At 51.6% G+C, this 18,906-nt stretch overlaps 1 protein-coding gene across 4 annotated transcripts in view; it reads left to right on the top strand.

Annotated features, from left to right (window-relative positions):
• Window positions 1–2,212: 2,212 nt before the first annotated feature.
• The window catches only part of Dnmt3b (DNA methyltransferase 3 beta), a 38,993-nt gene continuing 22,299 nt past the window's right edge, over window positions 2,213–18,906 (top strand). For all 4 annotated transcript variants that reach the window (XM_047539745.1, XM_047539743.1, XM_047539744.1 and 1 more), the window contains exons 1-2: window positions 2,213–2,501; window positions 18,167–18,332. In XM_047539745.1, coding sequence (XP_047395701.1) covers window positions 18,173–18,332 — 160 coding nt within the window. In that variant the 5' untranslated portion in view covers window positions 2,213–2,501; window positions 18,167–18,172. The remainder of the gene's footprint in view (window positions 2,502–18,166; window positions 18,333–18,906) is intronic.

Genomic DNA, 18,906 nt, shown 5'->3' with positions numbered 1-18,906 from the left:
TTTCTTTCTTTACTTTGGTACTGGGGATTGAATCCAGAATGCTCTATCACCAATCTACACAAACAGAATTTTTTATTTTTATTTTTAGACAGGGTCTCATTAAATTGCCCACACTGATCACCATTTAATCCCCCTCCCTGAGCCTTTTGAGTCACTGGATTAAAGGCAGATGCCACCAACCCTGGCTGGAACATACTTTTGGATGTTTGTCCAGAACACCAGGAGTTCTTGCTGTTCTTCCACATGCGGCCCTCCAGGAACAAGGCAGGCGCTAAGCCCATTGCTTCCTAGAGTCTCCTCAGCCTCCCCCTGGGCTCAGGTAAGAACAAATCCAGTAGGTTTAGAAACTTTTGCAACTGCTAAAATTTTTGCCATATACACATTTAATCACTAACTGGCAAGAAATGTGTGGAGGCCAAGGTGCTAAGGAACAGGATTTGCCTGTAATCCCAGGTACTCTGGAGGCTGAATCAAGAGGATTATAAATTTGAGGCCAGCCCGGGGCAATTTAGTGAAATTCTGTCAAAAAATAAAATTTCTAAAAGGGCTGAGCTGGGCATGTACTTCAGTGGTAGAGAGCTTACCCTGCATGAGTAAGCCCTGGGTTCAAGCCCCAGACACACACACACACAGAGCAGGGAGAAAGCTGTGTGTAACTCAGACCTAGAGCCCCAAAGGCAGGAAACCTGTGTTCCTTCATTCATTCAACAAACTTGTATCCAGTTCCTCTTGGTATTGGGCAGCTCCTTCCCCAGTGATTGGTACTAGAAAGACAGTTTGGACCCAAGATAGACAGATGTAGTTCCTGCCTTCTTGGAGTGAACTTTACAGTGTGTGGACACAGGTAAACCAGAAAACAAACTCTAAGTGGAAAAGAAGCGATGGAGGAGGTTTTCAGTGGGGTAGTCAGGAGAGCGTCTCCTGAAGGTGACCTTTTGGGTGGGAACTGAGAAGTTTGCCATGCAGTGCTCTGGGAAAAGAAGGTCCAGGTGGAACCAACAGCCGCCAAAGTCCCCACTACAGGAAAATGCTTGGTGTATTTGAAGAACAGCAAAGAGGAGGAAAGATTGGAATGGAGTCAGAGAGGGGAGAGGGTAGGAGATGCCTGAAGAGGTAGGCAGCACTAGCTCATTACAGGGTCTTGTAGGCTGTCCTGTCAATCATTCATTCATTTATTCATTTAACACCTGTTTGATTTTGGGACCCGGGATTGAACCCAGCAGTATTTAACCACCAAGCTACATCCCCAGCCTCTTTTATTATTTTATTTTGATACAGGGTCTCACTAAGTTACTTAGGGCCTCACTAAATTGCTGAGGCTGGCCTTGAGCTTGCAATCCTCCTGCTTCAGCCTCAGGAGTCCCTGGGATTACAGGCATGTGCCACCATGTCCGGAATAACACATATTTATTGAGCATCTACTTCGATCCTGTCCTTAGTCTAATATGTGGAGACACACAATCAGCAGATAAAGGAAATACACAAATACAACTACTAGGAACGATAAACATTAGGAAGGATCGTTTTCACATAATATAACGCCCATTTAACGGCAGAGGCCACCAAGAACTGCTCATGGGGTCGGGCTTCTCCCTCAGGGAGAGGATGTGTGCGGCGCCTGGGACCCAGGCAGCCAGAGACCTGATGGCCCTTTCTCTCCACTCCCCTCCTGCCCCTCCCCTCAAGATGGCTGACAAAGGCCTGCTTGGGTGGAAAGGAGGAAGGGTTAGTTAGAGAGTCCACAGCAGGGTGACCTGCAGAGGCATGGCAGCGCCCAAGGGGCACTGCCCCTGGAGGTGCCCCTGGGCGTGAAGCGGAGACTGCTTGCTGTGTGACTCCAGCGGGGGCCTTTCCCTCTCTGGGCCGCGCATCCAGAACTGTCTGGGTGTCTCTCTGGCCCGGGTGGGGGGGCTGGCTAAGGCGCCCTGGAGGAGGGTCAGGGATATCTGCAGCCCCCTTCGGGCTCGTTATCCCCGTCGGTGGTTTAACAGGCCCTTGGGGACGAGAGGCGGCGCCCGGGGAGGAGGGGCGGAGGGAGGCTCCCGGAGTGATTTCAAATTTCCCTCGTCCGCTCCCCCCCGCGCCGTGGCCGGGCTCTGAGTGGCTGCGGCGGGGGCGGCCCCGGGCGGGGGCGGGGCGAGGGCCGGGCCGGGGCTACAAGGGGAGTCGGCGCCGCCCCCTGCCCACCCTCCGCCGCAGCCCGGTCCGGCCCGCGCCGCTCCCTCGCAGCTGCCGCCCCCGGCCCGGCCGCCGCAGCCCGCGTGGACGCTCCGCTCTGGGCGCCCCCCGACGACGGCACCAGCCCACTGGCGGGCGGGCGAGCGGGTGGCTGCACCCGGCCGGCAGCGCTGGGGTTAAGTGGCCCAAGTAAACGTAGCTCGGCGATCGGCGCCGGAGATTCGCTAGCCGAGCACCCTGCGCGGCCGCCCGCCGGCCTCCCGCCCGCCGGTCCCGACCCGCGGCGCGACCACCGAGCCGCGCCCGAGCCAGCCCCGCGGCAGGTGAGCGCCCTGCGGCCCCGGAGCTGGCGGCCCCGCGCGCGGAGAGCTGGTGGGAGGGAGAGCGGGGCTCGGGGGCGGCGAGGGGACTCCCGGGACCGCCTGGGGAGGGGTTCTCTCTGTCCGCGGACCTGGCTCTCGGGGTGGGTCGCGGGGAAGGGGCCCCTGCCCTGCGCGGTGTGGTGTGCGAAGCGGGGAGGGGGCGGAGGCGTGCCTTACCAGCACCGGGACACGCGTAGAGGGCTATCCTGGGCACCCGGAGACTAGGGAGAGAGGTTCGACCCCAAGGAGGCTGCAGCCTCCCTGGGGTCTAGAGTGGGGGAGAGGAGGTGTCCTCCCTGGGAGTGGAGCCAGAGGGGAGTTTACCCAGGGGGAGGTGTCCTTACCTGGACTCTGCCTCAGGGGAGCCCCCTTCGGAGTCTGCAGAGGAAGAGGTCGAGGACAGAGTCCTGTCGTAGAGGTGGGCGTCGGTCCCTGGCTCGCAGTGGGCATTCAGGAGAGGGGCCGTCCCGCCGCTGTAAGGGGCAGGGTACTGCTTGTGGGTGCAGGCACGCAGGTGGGTCACTATGTCCTTTCGTGTTCCCGAGTCAGAGGGGCGTCCTCCGCGGTCCTCCCGAGCTCAGCCACCTCGGGCGATGCGCAGCCGCCGGGACGCGCTCGGGAGGGACTGGGCACTCCCCGCGCACACCTGGGCCGGGAGCAGTCGCGAGGGGCGGTGCCTCCTGCTGCGCCGCCTGCCCTAGGGGCTCACTTTCCATTCTTAGCCTTCTTCCGGGGTGAGTCTGGCCCCACTTCCCAAACTCACACAGTGAGGCCTCAACTTCCACCACCACTCAAGAAGAAAATCTGCTTGCCGGTGGGGTGGTTTGGGGGTCGGTTATTGACCCCCTTCTGTTCTACGGGAGAAAGTGGAAGCATGCAAAAAGCAGAGACTGAGCACGCTAGAAAGTTACCGTTGAGCGCAGGCTTTCGCGCTGGAGCCTCACCTGCGGCGGGAGTCCGGGGCCCTTAGCCTTCATCGTGGTCCCCTGGGCTGGGAGAGAGGGTTGCCGAGACCCTGCGCCTGCTCCACCTCCCATCCTCACAGGCTGAGGGATGTATGAATTAAAGGGAATTGAGCGCCGAGGACGAACTTGGAACTGCCCTCTGAGTTTAGGATGTCCTGGGTTGGGCAGACTCACTCAGGGGTCCCAGGACGCTGACCTTCCTCTGCCCTCCAGGGTTTCTGTGGGTGCTTATTTTGGCCCTTGGGAGCCCTGGTGGCAGACTTGAGTTTTATCCCCACAGTGTTGAAGTTTTACTTATTTCTTTTATTTCCAACTTGAATACCAGGGTCCCTTTCTGCTAGGAAAGGGTCCTACCACTGAGGTATACCCCCAGACATGATACCTGTTGTAGGATTGGCATATAGTAAGCACTCAATAAATGTTTGCAATTACTGGCATCATTAACTAGCATAGGGGCTAAGCAGGCTGCCCCCCCCCCCCCTTAGGCAAGCATAGGTCCTGAGCACGTGTTTAGATTGTTTCATTCAGCAAGTCCATCACCCTCTCTGTGCCTTACCTCTTCCATCTGTGAAACAGTAACACTCCAGTCTCAGATTGTGTGATGAAGAAGCCGGTGTCATGCATAATTTAACCTCTAACGTGCCAATTTCCTCCAAGGTTTAGGTGTGACATCCTTGGAAAAAGTCAGTACCTAGGATCAGCACATGAACCAGTAACCCCTCTTTAGGTGGCAAGATTGGGGAATTGGGGATGGAGGGAGGCACCCCTTGCCAGCCTCCTTTTCCTGCCTTCCTGGAGGTGCCTCTGTGCCTCTCAGCCATGCAAGCTTTTCCAAATCATCATTGTCCAGGACTAGGGAGTTGGCAGGAAGGCTTGCCTTTGTTCCCCTTTGAAAGAGCCTGGTTTTTTATGAGTTGGGACCCTTTTAAACTCCGCCCCCTCCCAAGCTTGGGGCCAACTTGAAGGTGTAATTGCGGAGCCTATGATATCTTTACCTTATCCCACTGGGTGGAGAGGGCTGAGACAAAGGAACCAGGGTTGGGGGCCAGCCACATCCTCTAAAGCCATAGCATAACCTCCACCCTTTGCAAAGGATGGGGGAGGGTACTGGGAGCTGGGTGCTGGTGAGAGGAGGGGCAAGGGAGACAGGGTGGGGAAGGCTGCTTCCTTCTCTTCCTGCAGCCACGTGGGGCCTGTGACACAGAAGCCTGTCACCCTCATTACTGCAGCCTCATTACTGCTTCAGTGGAGGCTTGACAAGTTCTTCCAGGAAACTTACCTGTCCTGACCAGCTCCCAGGCTGGCCACACCACATCAGTTGCAGACACCTTTATAATCCAGTGTCACCTGAGGTAGTCCTTGCTAAATCTGGGTGCTATACTGTGGGCAGAGCTTCATGCTCCCCGGCCCTTCCTAGGTGCCGGCACTCAGCACAAGCATAATTTTCTATTGAGTGAATTTTTGTTTTTTAGTTTTTAAATTTGTTGTGAATTCACGGTGGTTTCTGGTTCCATGCTGAAGTGTGGAATTCCTCGTTTCTTTTGCAGGCCGCTCTTCCTTTGTAAGGAGACTGAACAGACTTGCTTTGTGTGGGGGGGCTGAGGCTCTCATGGGGTGCCTTTTACAGGTGATGGAACTGAGGATGTGGGGAATCCAGTTGCTTCTACATCATGGTGATGATCACTTATACCTACCCCCATTGAGGAAAGGTTTTGTCTTTTTTTTTTTTTTTTTTTTTTTTTTTGCAGTGCTGGGGATTGAACCCAGGGCCTTGTCAAAGCAAGCACTCTACCAACTGAGCTATCTCCCCAGTCCCAGGTTTTGTCTTTTCAGAGGGCTAGAAGCCTAATGTGCAGATGCTCCCATGAGTCTGGCTCTGACTGGAGAAAGTGGCCTGGTAAATGCCAAGGGATCCCCACAAACAGCTGTGAATTACCTTTCATGAGAGCCCTTTCCATCTGGGAAGCAGTACAAATTCACCCCTATCCAGCATGGTGACTTGGAGGATTAAGTGGAATTAAAGGGTCTTTTAGTTTAGACCAAAAAAAAGAAAAAAAAATGTAGTGGGGATTGAAGCCAGGGACACCCTATGACTGAGCTGTCTCCTGGCCCCTTTTTTGTTTTCAAATAGTCTTGGAAAGTTGCTGAGGCTTTACCTACAACTTGGTGATCCTCCTGCCTCAGCCTCCTGAGGAGCTAAGGATTACAGGTGTGGGCCACCAAGCCCAGATTAGCTTAGTTTTAGCTGCTCATTCACTAAATTAGTTGAGGGAAGGCCCTACGTATTGTTTAAAACCTATTGTCTGAGCCGAAGGTGCATACTGAGGGTTCAATAAACGTTGTGGGACTTAGTGGTAGAGAGCACTTGGCTAATGTGTATGGATAGGCTCTGAATTCATTACCTGTACCTCCACCTGCTCACGGCCTCCTGATCAAAAAACATCTCATTTTGTTCTTTTGTGCTGTTTACTGGTGCTGGGAATTAAACCAGAATCTTGAGCATACTAGGCAAGAGTTCTACCTCAGTTACGCCCACCACCCCTGCATATGAATAAAAATCACTTTCAGTCTTCAGATCTTTGGACGAGGCCTATCATCTCACCATCCCGTGGTGAAAAATGTAGCCAGGACCCAGGTAAGCCTTTCCTAAACAAAGGTGAGCAATGCAGAGTGGCAAGGGACTTAATCTCCATTGGAAAAGTTCTTAGAGGGCCCTGCAGTCACTATTGGGTCTGACTTGAGGGCAGACAGGCCACTTTTAGAGGGAAGAGAGATTTAGTTGACAACCCTGGCTTCATTCACTCTCACCTGTTTGGCCAAATCTAACTTCACTCAGATTTTTTCATTCATTCAAACAGGATGGGCTATGACCTGCAGACAACTCTCCCTCCCTCCCTCCCCTCTCCACCTCCCTTCCTCCCCTATTTTTTTTTTTTTTTTTAATAGTACTAAGAATTGAACCCAGAAATACTCTGCTACTGAGCTACATCCCCAGACCTTTTCAGTTTTATTATACAATTTTTTGAGACAGGGTCTCCCTAAAAGCTGGAGAGACTTGCAATCATGTGTCAGTCTCCCTAGTCACTGGGATTACAGGCGTGTACCAATGATCCCCAGCTCTCTGCTTTTTAGTTTTGCTACTCAAGGATCAAAACTAAATTTTCCATAAAATTGTCTTTTACAACTTTTGAAAATTGGGAGAGTAGTAGCCTTTGGTATTGAGTAGGAAATCAGAAATACAGTTCTCACAAATGACAGCTGGGTATGCTGGCACACACCTGTAATCCCAGCAACTGAGAGGCTGAGGCAGGAGGATTGCAAGTTAGAGGCCAACCTTAGCAAGGTCGTAGGCAATGGAGCAAGATCCTGTCTCAAATAAAAAATAAGGCTGGGGATGTGGTTTAGTTAAGTGCCCTTGAGTTCAATCCCTGGTACCAAAAAAAAAAAAAAAAGGGTTGATGGGTAGAAGTCAGTGAGAAAGGGAGGAATTCAGTGAGGAAAACAGTGTTTCTGTTTTGGGAGAGGTGAGAGGTTGATACTGACCAGGCGGTTTGTCTGAGGGTTGAGATTTCCCATCTCAAGTTTGGGAGAATAATAAATAAGCCTTGGCGGTTTGGAGGTATAGCTGCCTTACATGGTGCAGAGGAGAAATTCCTTGATACCATTTCCCTGGAGATTCTGTGCTCACTTTCTGTAATGCTTTTTAATGGGGGGTGGTTTGAACCCAGGGATTCTTAACATTAAGCCACATCCCCAGCCCTTTTTTAAATATTTAGAGACAGGGTCTCACTAAATTGCTGAGACTGGCTTTGATCCTATTGCCTCAGCCTCCTGAGCCCCTGGGATTACAGGGGTGCAGCACCACCACACCTGTTGTGGTTGAATCTCCTGGCCTGATAGAGTTCTGGGAACTTTGACCTTACATTGTACTTTCTGGTGATAGCCTAAGCTTCTAACTCCTATTTGAACTTGTCTCTACAAATTCCATTTTTTTCCCCAGTCCTGGGAACTGAACCCAGGGCCTCCCACATGGTTTGTAGGTGCTCTGCTGCTGAGCTACCTCCCAGCACTATGCATTCCATTTTTGTGTGTGTGGTACTGGGTGGTGAATCAAAGGCCTCTTGCATGCTAGGCAGGTACTCTACCACCAACCCACATCCCCACTCTTTATAAAATTTTTATTTTTTACATAGGATCTTGCTAAATTTTCTAGGCTGCCCTCTAACTTGTGATGCTCCTTCCTTCCTTAGCTCTACCCTCAAGTCCCTGGGATTTTAGGGGTGTGCCATCCCATCACACTTGACTCCATTGTTTTTTAAATTGGTTGGTTTTTTTAATTGTTTTTAAAATTTTTTTAGTTGTCAATGTACCTTTAATTATATGTGGTCCTGAGGATCAAACCCAGTGCTAGGCAACTGCTCTACCAACTGAGCCACAACCTCAGCCCCTGCCTCATGATTTTGAGTATATGATTTTGTTTTCATTTTTATTGCATGTTTGCTGGTATTTGGGCCAGCACTATTACTACTGAGCTACACTCCAGTCCTGTTTCCGTTTTTTTTTTTTTTTTTTTTTTTTTTGGAGGGGTAGTGAGGATTAAACCTGGAAGGCATTTAGTCACTGGGCTTCATCTGCAGCCCTTTTTATTTTATTTATTTAATTTTGCTGTACTGGGGATTGAACTCAGGGCCTTGTGCTTGCAAAGCAAGCACTACCAGCTGAGCTATCTCATCCATCTCCTCAGCCCTCCTTTTTATTTTTTATTTTGAGACAAGGTCTCACCAAGTTGCTTATGGCCTCAATAAGTCGCTGAGACTGGCCTTGATTTGCAGATTTCCTGCTGCAGCCTCCCGGATGGCTGGGATTATAGGATATGCCACCAAGCCGGGCCTGTTTTTATTTTTAATGTTTAATTTTTGAATATTTACTCTGAGAAGTTCCATCAATGTCTGGGACTTAGAAGATGATGAATTTGGGTTGAGGATCTAGCTCACTGGTAGACGGGCATGGAGGTGGCCCTGGGTTCCAATCTTAGCACCACCCCAAACCAAGCACAGAAACAACATTCAGGGTGAACATTTTTGTGGGGTGGTGAATGGAACTTGTCTTTGGATCTCCTGATAAAAGGTCTTAGTTCCAGAGCTAGGGATCTTCCAGTGCCCTGGGAGGTGGAGGCCTGGCAACTGGTGAGGAGGCCTGGGGGGTAGAGGTCATAGCCTGGCATCCTTCCCTCCCCTAGACCCAACCCTCTCCTGCTCTTTCCCAGGGTGCAGCCGGGGTGGAGGTTGTCTGCAGAACAGTCTGGGGAAGGGCACTGAGAGGGGAGGGGGAGGAGGCCTGGCCTTTTCCATCCCCCCACGCAGCCCCACCTGAGGAAAGTTGCAGCAGATCAGCTGCCTCCTGGTGCAGGAGCCCTTGACACAAGCTGGGGCTGCAAGCTAGGCTTTCACTACCCCCCTAATCCCCCCCTGTCCGGGACAGAACCTTGCTTGGGCTGCATTGCTAGCAGTGTCCCTGGTCTCCGGCCTCCCTGAGTGTGGACTGTGTGACACTGAAAGGTATAACTGTGGGCATTGTCTTCTGAGCAGCCATGAAGCTGCAGCACTTGACTCCGAGAAGACCCTGAAGGTGAGCAGAAGGGACCCAGCTCACCAGGGTCCTCTGGTGGTCTGTGCTGAGCTGTGAACACGGTGTGGAGTTAGAGTAACTGGACAGTATTAAGTATGATAGTCATTGTGACCTGAGACCAGAGGATCTCCCTGAAATACTCTTGCAAATACCTTTTTTTTTTTTTTTTTTTTTTTTCTTTTGGCACAAGGGACTGAACCCAGGGGCACTTAGTCACTGAGCCACATATCCCCAGTCCTGTTTTTTACTTGTTTTGAGACAGGGTCTCACTCAGCAGGCTGGCCTCAACCTTGCAATCCTCCTGTCTCAGCCTCCTGAGGCCCTGGGATTACAGGTCTTATGCCTTTCTAAGATCTCTGCCTCCCCCTGGCTGGAATCCACTGAACTGGCAGGACACAGGGAGTGTGGCCTACTGTGCTCCTGAGCAGGTTAGTGTCAATGACAGTGTTCAGGCCTGATTGGATGGCTATGTTGAGGTGGGCAGATCTGAACCCCTCCCCAGGGAGTTTGGCCAATTTTTTTTAAAGTACATTATGTGGGATGCCATGGGCTCCTTCGTGAGCTGACTGTGTAAACCTCTCACTCATCTGTAGGCCTTTATTCTGTTTTCTTTTTTTTCCCTTTGATTATAATGTGTCTAGTTTTTCTCTTCGTATTGTGGAAAGTTTGTCTTTCAGTGCTTAATGCGCAGGACTTTGCTGGTTATGGTGGGAAAAAAATGAAAAAAAGCTAGAAATGTTGTCTAAATGTATCTGTTTGGAAGGCTGCGCTCCCTAGGAAAGAAATCTAGATCCCCGAAGAGGTAACTAAAAAATGAAGGCAGGAGCGAGCCGAGCACCTGTAATCCCAGCAGAGGCAGGGGGTTGGCAAGTTTGAGGCCAGCCAGAGCGACTCTGCGAGACCCTCAGGAATTTACCAAGACCCTGTCCCAAAACAACAAATAGAAAGGACTGGGGATGTAGCTCAAGTGTAGTGTGCCCTTGGGTTCTGTCTCCCAGAGGGTTCTGTCCCCAGTAAGGCTTTAAGAGGAAGCCTTAAAGGCAAAATTCAAGCTGTGATAAATTGGCCGGCTTAAGAGCCTTTACTCTCCAGCTAGAGTGACCCATTGCCTAGCAGGCCTGAGGCCCTGGGTTCCATCCCCAGCACTGCAGAAGACAGTGGCCAGGAGCCAGATGGGGCGGCACATGCCTGGAGTCCCATCTACAGGAAGGTCACTTTAGTCCAGAGTAGCATGAGCAGCATAGCAATTCCTCATCTAACAAAGGAGGTGCAAGGACTGAGCCTAGGAACGTGAGGAGTTGACACAAGGCACTCTCATGGGGAAGAATATTAGATTACTACCTCAAGCCTGATACAAATAATTAGGTTGATTATTCAAAGGGGAAAAAGAGCCTTAGTTTTCTGATCATAAGAGTGGGTTTAGGGCAGTGGGTTCCCCACAAGTCGCCCTCCTGAACCTTGACTTTTTACAGTAAGAAAAAGTGACCAGAAGAACATGGTCTGCTGCCTCGAGCAAATGGGTTGTATTATGCAGCTTTCTTGTTCTAAACCTGGCCTCTTTTTAACAGTAACTACCTCACTTTGCCCCTCTCGGTAGCTTTCCGCGGAGGCTGCGAGGAATTCAGTTGATCTCCATCGGCTCCTTTTCCAGGGTGTGTGGTATTGGGGATTGCACCCGTGGTGTTCTTTCACTAAGCTACATTCTCAGCTTTTATATGTATTTTTTTAATTTTTTTGGGGGTACTGGCGATTGAACTCAGGCACTTAACCACTGAGCCATAGCCCAAGCCCTATTTCATATTTTATTTAGAGACAGGGTCTCACTGAGTTGCTTAGTGCCTCACCATTGCTGAGGCTGGCTTCGATCCTTCTGCATCAGCTTCCTGAGTGGCTGGGATTACAGGTGTGTGCTATTGTTCCTGGCTATATTTATTTTTTTGAGATAGGGTCACCCCAAGTTGCTGAGGCTGACCTCAGTTTTGTGATCCTCCTGCCTCAGCCTCCCCAGTCACTGGGATTACTGGTGTGCACACCACCACATCCACCTCTCCTGTTTTCTCTTTAGTACTGTGGATTGGACCCAGGGGTGCTTCGACAACTGATCTACATCCACAGCCTCTTTTATTTTGAGACTGGATCTTGTTACATTGCTTTGCTGAGTGACTGAACTTTCAGCCTCCAACTTGGGATTTGCTGTCTTGCTTTAGCCTCCTGCCTTTTGGGGAATACAGTTATGCACTCCTGTCCCCGGTGCCAGTCCCCTACTATGACCATTTGTTTGCAGCCTTTGCTGGGAGAAGCAGGACTTTGGGGGGACCTTGGTGGGAGCTTTAGGCAGGGTGGATCCCCAGTGTGTCAGCATAGGGATGCTTGGCAGTGGGGAGTGTCAAGATCGCCTCACGGGCTGAACAAGCTGCTTCACGGCATGTCTGTTTCAGTGACTTGAGTTAAAGCAAAGCATTTTTAGCTCTAGCAATGGGTACATCATACTGTGAATTCAGAGGCCTAGGGTTGTCCTTCCAGAAAATCTGCCTCCTTGATATTAGTCCAGGGGAAGCAAGGCAGAGTCCTTGGCTCTGGTATGGCAAAGATTAGATGGCTAGAGGAGTGGACACAGCAGCTGTAAAAAGTTCCAGTTGCCATAGCTTTTCAGTCTGTTCTTTGGATTATTTTTTCCTGTGAATTACCTAAAAGGTAATAGAATGGCAGCATTCGGGTGTATTTTGGTGCCCTGCTATTCTGTACAGTGTCACTGGGAGCATCCTCAGCCAAATGTTGGACAAAGGGTTTCCCAAATTCTTTGGGGGAAGTCCAGTGACCATGCCGAGGCCCGCCTCTTGCTATAGCACGATGGGGTGCTGAGATCATGCCTTAGAGGTACTGAGCTGTCCCCACACCTCCTGTGGCCTGGAGGGGGAAGCCATGCTGCTTTTGCAAATGTTTGGTGTGGGGACCTTGAGCCCAGGGACTCCCAGGTGCTGGACCACTGAGCTGCACCAGGAGCTGCTGCTCATCCCTGTGAGGCGTGGCTGGGGAGGACAGCACGAGGGGAAAGTGCCCAGGTTGTAGCATGGTATCAGCAGTAACTGTCCCTAGCCCCGGGTGGCAGTCCTCTCATTTCACAGACAAAACTGGGTTTGAGATAAACATTACCTGTAAGGCTGACCTTTCCTGGAGTTTTGGGGAGATTCCTCATCAGGCGAAAGACCTGACTGACCTGAGAACTGGGGCTGTCCTGCCAGCCTGCTGCGTGGCCTTTCGGGTCCCTGCCCTTGGATGTGTCCTGCCTGCTGCCGCACTCCTGCCTCTGTCTCCCGTGTCAGGCCTGAGGACCCCTGTGAACGGGGGCAAAGCTTCCTCAGAGCTGCAGTTTACTCATTTGTCAAGTCGGAGCTTGACCTCTTGCACAGTGAGGTCCAGCTCACCTGTTTTCTTGGAATTGTGGGCAGAGAAAACAGCTAAGAAAAACTGCAGTCAGATCTCCCGTGCACAGGCGTGCAGGCCAAGGGATGTTTGAGGTAGGGGTGTGGGGCCTCTCACCCTCCCGAATTTGACTTTCCTTTGCCCTGGGGGGCTGGAGGTGAGGCAGAGACACCCAATGGCCCCCTGCCACCCACTTCCCCATCATGCCCACTCACCCCCTCCATCCTGCACCATGAAGCTTAATTAATGCAATTAAGATTTACAAGGTGCTATGAACTAGCTCTGCGGCCATGCCAGCCCCGCCTGGAGGGAATGAATGACATCAGTTCTCAGCTTTATTTTGCTGGGTTGGAGGGGACGTCCCTAGGCTCTTGAGGCTAATTGGGGGAGCCATTTAACCCCCCGGTCTGCCACATTACATTTGAGCATGTCTGACCTGGTCCAACGCCGCTGCCCACCACCAAATCACATGCTGGACCCCAGCCTCTGGGAAAGGGGCAAAGGTCACCCCTGCGCAGAGGTCAGGCAGCCTCCTCCTGTGAAAGGAAACACGCAGCAGCTGGGATGGCTGCCCCAGCTCAGCCCGGTCATCATTCCTGTCTGCCTTGTGTCAGGGTGCAGTGGTCAGGCCAGGGCCCGGGGCTGCCCGGGCATGAGACTTGGCTCTGCCACTTTGCAGGGTGACTTAAGGCATCTGAGCCTGTTGAAAGCAGTTTGACAATGGACCCTGCTTTGAGAGAGGGTGGGGGTGAAAGGATGTTTGTACTGTGTTCCACCTCCAGCTGGGTCCCCTGGGATCTCCTGACCATTGCCCATGTGACAGTGGCACGGTGGCACAGCACATTCCTACAGCCAGCAGGTCTGCCACTCTGGAAATTCCCTAGGAGATACCACCGCCTTCCAGGAGAGTATAATCGTCAGTTGTTCTCCAGCTCTGGGAGAGCACAGCAGATAAAGCAGCTGACGTGTGATGGGGTCAGGCAAGTTACCTAGGAAATGCCAACCTGGAGTTGCTAGAAGCCAAGCTGAGGGACTAGGGAAGAGACAGCCATTTGCATCTAGCATTAGATAACAAATGCTGCATCTTTTCTTTTGGTACTGGTGGAACCCAGGGGCACGGAATCACCCAGCCACATCCTGGCTTTTTTTGTTTTCTTGGAGACAGGGTCTCCCTAAGTTGCTTTGGACCTCAACAAGTTGCCAAGGCTGGCCTTGAAATTGCAATCCTCTTGCTACAGCCTCCTGAATGGCTGAGGATATAGGCATGTGCCTCCATGCCTGGCACGAGTGCTTTGTTTTGGGGGCTGGTTACTGGGGATTGAACTCTGGCACTGAGTCACAACCCCAGCCCTTTTTATTTTTTTATCTTGAGACAGGATCTTGCTACAAGGCTGAGTGCCTTTCTAAACTGCTGAAGCTGCTGAGGCCTTGAGATCCTACTGCTTCAGCCTCCCGAGTTGCTGGGATTACAGGCATGGGCCACCACACCCAGCTAGCTCACCCATGCTATTTCTGATGCTCATTTCTGCATCCCTTTTACTAAGTCTTTGATCAGATTTGTACGTTCTTAACTTCCATGGATATTGATCAACTGTGTCTGACTTCCCTCTGCAAGGCTAGAGGTTGAACCTAGAATTTCATGGTTAAGACCAAACTCTGCCACTTAGCTGCACCCCTGCCATATGTTGACAAATCTGTGCCTCAGTTTCCCGATATGCAAAATAGGGATAATATCTCCAGGTATTGCTAAGGATTAAATGAACTAACAGGGATAGAGTTAATACAAACAGCACAGACTAGCCTGATACATACATGGTGCTGAAAAGATTTAAATCACCAGATAAGAAGCTTTATATATTATCTGTCTCCATTTGGGGAAGGACCAGATTACTTTTGGAGGACAGGCCCTGGGAGAACCTTTTCTGGCATGATTTGAAATCTGAAATGGGGGTGGTTTCCCAGGCTGCAGGGACAGGGGCAGCTGTAACACACCTGGAGAAGGCGGCGGAAAGGTTAGAGGAACTGAGCTGGGGTTTTTTTGGGGGCGTGTGTGTGGGCGCACAGGCATGAACCCAGGTGCCCTGTGCCTCAAAGCTATCCCCTTTTAATTTTTGTTTTTCAGACAGGGCCTGGAAATTGCTTTTGTGATCTTCCGCTTTAGCCTCCAGAGTCCCTGGGGTTACAGGCATATGCCACGGTGCCCAGCTGAGAGGGGCATATTTTAATGATGGGTGAGGTTCTGGAAGCTGGTGTGCGCTGTCTGTGTGCACAGTTGTGGCTGTGAGGCACTGAGGGTGTGGATTTCATCACAAAGCCAGGGTAATAAAAGTACAGAGAAGGAATTTGTAATGAGGTCCCATTGACTTATGCAATGGGGAGGGGCCACATCTTTACCTGCCCAGCTCATCCCTGGGCACCAAGGTAATGAAGGCAGTTGTAGCAGATTGACTTACCCCAATCTTTGTCCAGTAGGCATGGGTGTGGATCTAGAGGCCAAGATTTTTCCAGACTGCTGCGATTTGACTCTGAGAAGTGTTTCCCACATTTCAAGCACGTTGGCAGGCAAGTGGGCCCTGCTAATGCCTTGCAGGGAGGCCCAAGGAACGTAATCAGCTCTGGGCTTCAGGGTGCACCTCAGTCTAAGAAGAGGACACACGACTTACTCTTGTCAGGGGCTGTCTGAGGGACTGAGGGACTGAGGGACCCTGGGCCCTAAATGTGAAGTCTTGTCCTTTAGTTGAAGCCTCTGATAGCCACCAGCTCCTGCCTGCATCCTCTGTGTTCTCCCATCTCCCCAGAGAGCTCCTTGAAGCAGTAGATGAGTCCACTCACCAGCCAGGCCATACAACTAAAGTTTACTTAGTTCACTGATGTGGCCTGAGGTGAAACTTTAAATTAATTATTACTCCAAACTACATTCCAGCAACTTTCCTGAGATTCCTGTTAATTGGTCTCCCTGAAACTGGCCATAGGTCAGCCAGCCTGTTCTTCCAGGTCAGGGTGGGGGAGAAAGCCTGAGAAGCAGCAGGTGGGTCTGGGTCCAGCATGCTCTGGGACGGGTAGGGGAAGAGATTCTCTGTGTGGGGGAAAGCCACAGCCCATGAACAGAGGCACTTACACATTTGGACTATGCAGGGCAAAGAGAGCCCAAGTGGCGTGCTTCAGTACATCTCTAATGGGAACAGTGCTTGTCTAACCTACTTATTACCCAGGGATCTTGATCAAGTCTACTTAAAATCCCGATAAGCAGGTGTAGGACTGTCTTAAAATTCCTTGGTTGTGAAAGGTAACCAGGTAATGCCAATGCAGCTGGATCAACTGCATGCTTCCTGGGCCACCTGGGGAATAGAAGAGTCTAGTTGTGCTGAGTCCATGCTGGGGAATGGGCAGGTCTAAAGGATGGAATTTATGCAAATCCAGAGATACCACAGGCCTCTTCAAACAGACTCTCACAGCGCCCCCTGGTGGAAGTGGGGTCAATATACCCCGCCCATAGGCGTTATTTCTAGAAGGTACCATGGGAGGGAGAGCGTGGGTTATCAGGGAGGGCCTGGTGAGACTCAGGAAAGACTGATAAATAGCAGCTTATCTGGTCACTTTTCCAAGGCAGGTTTCCAGGAAAGGAGCGTTTGGTACAAACAGCTTCTGGAGCTGTTTGAAACAAGAATCAGCCTTGCTCTGAACCTAGGCTTTAATTTTTAACGTTTACTTATAGTTCATTTTTGTAGTGTTGAGAATTGAACCCAGGGTCACTATACCACTAAGCTATATCCCCAGGCATTTTATTTATTTATTTTTTGAGACAGAATCTCACTAAATTGCCCAGGTTGGCCTCAAACTTTCGACCTTCCTGCTGTAGCCTCTTGAAACCAAAGCCGGGATTATAGTCACGCGCGAGGACCGCAGCGCCTAGGCCCGGCAACTAGGCTTTATTTTTGCGAACAGAAGGTGGATGAAAAAGCACAAAAACCCATGAGTTTTTTGGCACTGGGGATCGAACCAGGGGCCACTTAACCACTGAGCCACATCCCTAGCTCTTTTTTTTATATTTAATCTAGGGTCTTGCTGAGTTGTTTAGGGCCTCACGAAGTTGTTGAGGCTGGTTTTGAATTTGGGATCCTCCTGCCTTGACCTCCTGAGCCGCTGGGATTACAGGCGTGTGCCACCACACCTGACTCCAGTGAGTTTTTGAAATTAATTTTTTTTGATTTGTTTAGTTCTTGGTATAGGTTTTTAAACATAGGGACACTTTACCCCACTGAGCTACATCCCCAGCCCCTTTAACCTTTCACTAAGGAGCTAAGGTTCTCACTAAGTTGCTGAGATTGGTCTCCAACTTGTGATCTTATGGCCTCAACTTTCCCAGTCAGGCTATAGGGCTTATATGCATGTGCCACCTTGTTGGGCTGGAAATCAGTGATTTAGGCTGGTACCATGCCCTGGGACTTGTTAATGTGGTCTGTACCCAATATTTGCTCTGCCTCTTTTATTTGTTTATTCATTCCTTTGTTCATGTGGTCCTGGGGATTGAACCCAGGGTTTCCCACAGGCTGGGCAGCTGCTCTACTACTGAGATGTATCTCCAGTCCTTGGTTAAACTTTTTTTTTCTGCATTGCTGGGGATCAAATGCAGGGCCTCATGCATGCTGGGCATGTGCTGTACCAAGAAAAGTACCACAATGCTTGGATGTGAATTTTGACCCTGGAGATGAACCTCATTTAGCAGTTTTCTTTTTGTATAAATTGGGCACTCAATCACCCTGGGGAAAAGGTGAAACCTCTTGCATCCAACAAATGTCTAATTAGTGCTGGCAGTGTTGCAGTGGGTGACCCAGGGTGGTGCTTAGCTGATTACCTGGTGATTCTGCAGTGACAGAGGGGCCGAGTTGGGGAGGCCAAGCCTGGGTGGGGACGTGGGGCATTCCTATCCTGTCCTGCCCTGCTGTTCTCCTGTGCCTCCTCTTCTTGGGAACTTGGGACTCAGAACCCCAGCTGGTGAGGGAGGAGGGGAGTGAGTGACAGTCCAGCAGACCAATGGGCCCCTGAGGATGGGGTTGGGCGGGGCTTGTGCTGCCATGGAGAGGAGAGAAGCGGTTCTGTGGGGGAGGAGGGGGCGGTGGGAAGAGGACCTGGAGATTGAGGGGAAGGGAGAGAGCAAACAAAGGGGTCAGGAGGGAAAATAATGCACTGGCTTCCTGAGGCCCTGCAGAAGCTGGGCAGGGAGAGGAGGCCAGGGGCAGAGGGGACGGAGCCCGGCGGCAGGCAGGCCTGGCCAGCTAGGTCCTAAATGGCATTGTCTGAAGGGGCCAGCTAATTGCACAGAGCAACCTGAGCCTCAGACCCCAGCCCCAGCCCATTCCTCTGTCCCGGGTGCTGGCATCTGCGCCTTCGGGGCCGCCTGGCCACATGGAACCAAGTCCTGAGCCTCCGAGTTTGGTGAGGGGGCAGACGATGGGGGGCAGTCTGGGGGGTCCTGGGGTAGGATGTCATCCTCATGTTGGGTCACGGGCATCTCTTGGCTTGAGGACATAGAGCCACTGGCAGGAAGATGGGGCTTTTGCCCCTGTGCCCTGCCTCCCTTCCCCTGCCCATTCTGGTCTTCTCCCACAGGAAACAATGAAGGGGGACACCAGACACCTCAGTGAAGAGGAGGGCGCCAGCGGGAGGGAGGACTCCATCATCATCATCAACGGGGCCTGCAGTGACCAGTCCTCTGACTCCAAGGACGCCCCCTCTCCCCCGATCCTAGAGGCCATCCGCACCCCCGAGATCAGAGGTGGCCGGGCCAGACAGGAGTCAGGGTGGGGTCAGGTGTCATGCTGTGGGTGGTGGCTGCAGACCCCAGCTGGATGGATCTCCAGGAGAGGGTCTGTGTACAGCCCCCTGACCAGAGGAGGTGGCAGCACCAAAGCTCCGCCTTGTCCCTGCCCACCGCCCCTCCCATTCCTCACCTCCGCTGGGATTCTGACCTTTGCCACTCATCATGGGGTGGCCCTGCCCGGCACAGGCTGGCATTCTGGCCCTTCTGCCGTGTGACCCACCTGATCCCAGGCCTGGGCTTGTGCTCCTGGCAGAGACTGAGTCTTACTTCCTGTGTCACCCTCCCTCCCTGTAGCACTGCCAAACCCAGTCACTCACCTTCGGCCTTCTACCCCCTGTATTATCCCTTCCCGTTCTGTGCTGTCTCCTAGATCTATCTGCTATTGTGTGAGTGACAGTGGCCTTTTTCTGCATTGTTCAGCCAAGTAGCCACATGTGTGCGGATAGGCAGAGACAGAATCTTTACTAATTGGTTATTAGTGGTGCCTGGAATCGAAACCCAGGGCCCGGAGCAGATGCTAAGCAAGCGT

Source organism: Sciurus carolinensis, chromosome 2 (assembly GCF_902686445.1).
Source record: "Sciurus carolinensis chromosome 2, mSciCar1.2, whole genome shotgun sequence".
NCBI classification, from domain to species: domain Eukaryota; kingdom Metazoa; phylum Chordata; class Mammalia; order Rodentia; family Sciuridae; genus Sciurus; species Sciurus carolinensis.
The sequence above is the reverse complement of the archived record's forward strand: the minus strand, read 5'-3'. Positions and strand labels throughout refer to the sequence as shown.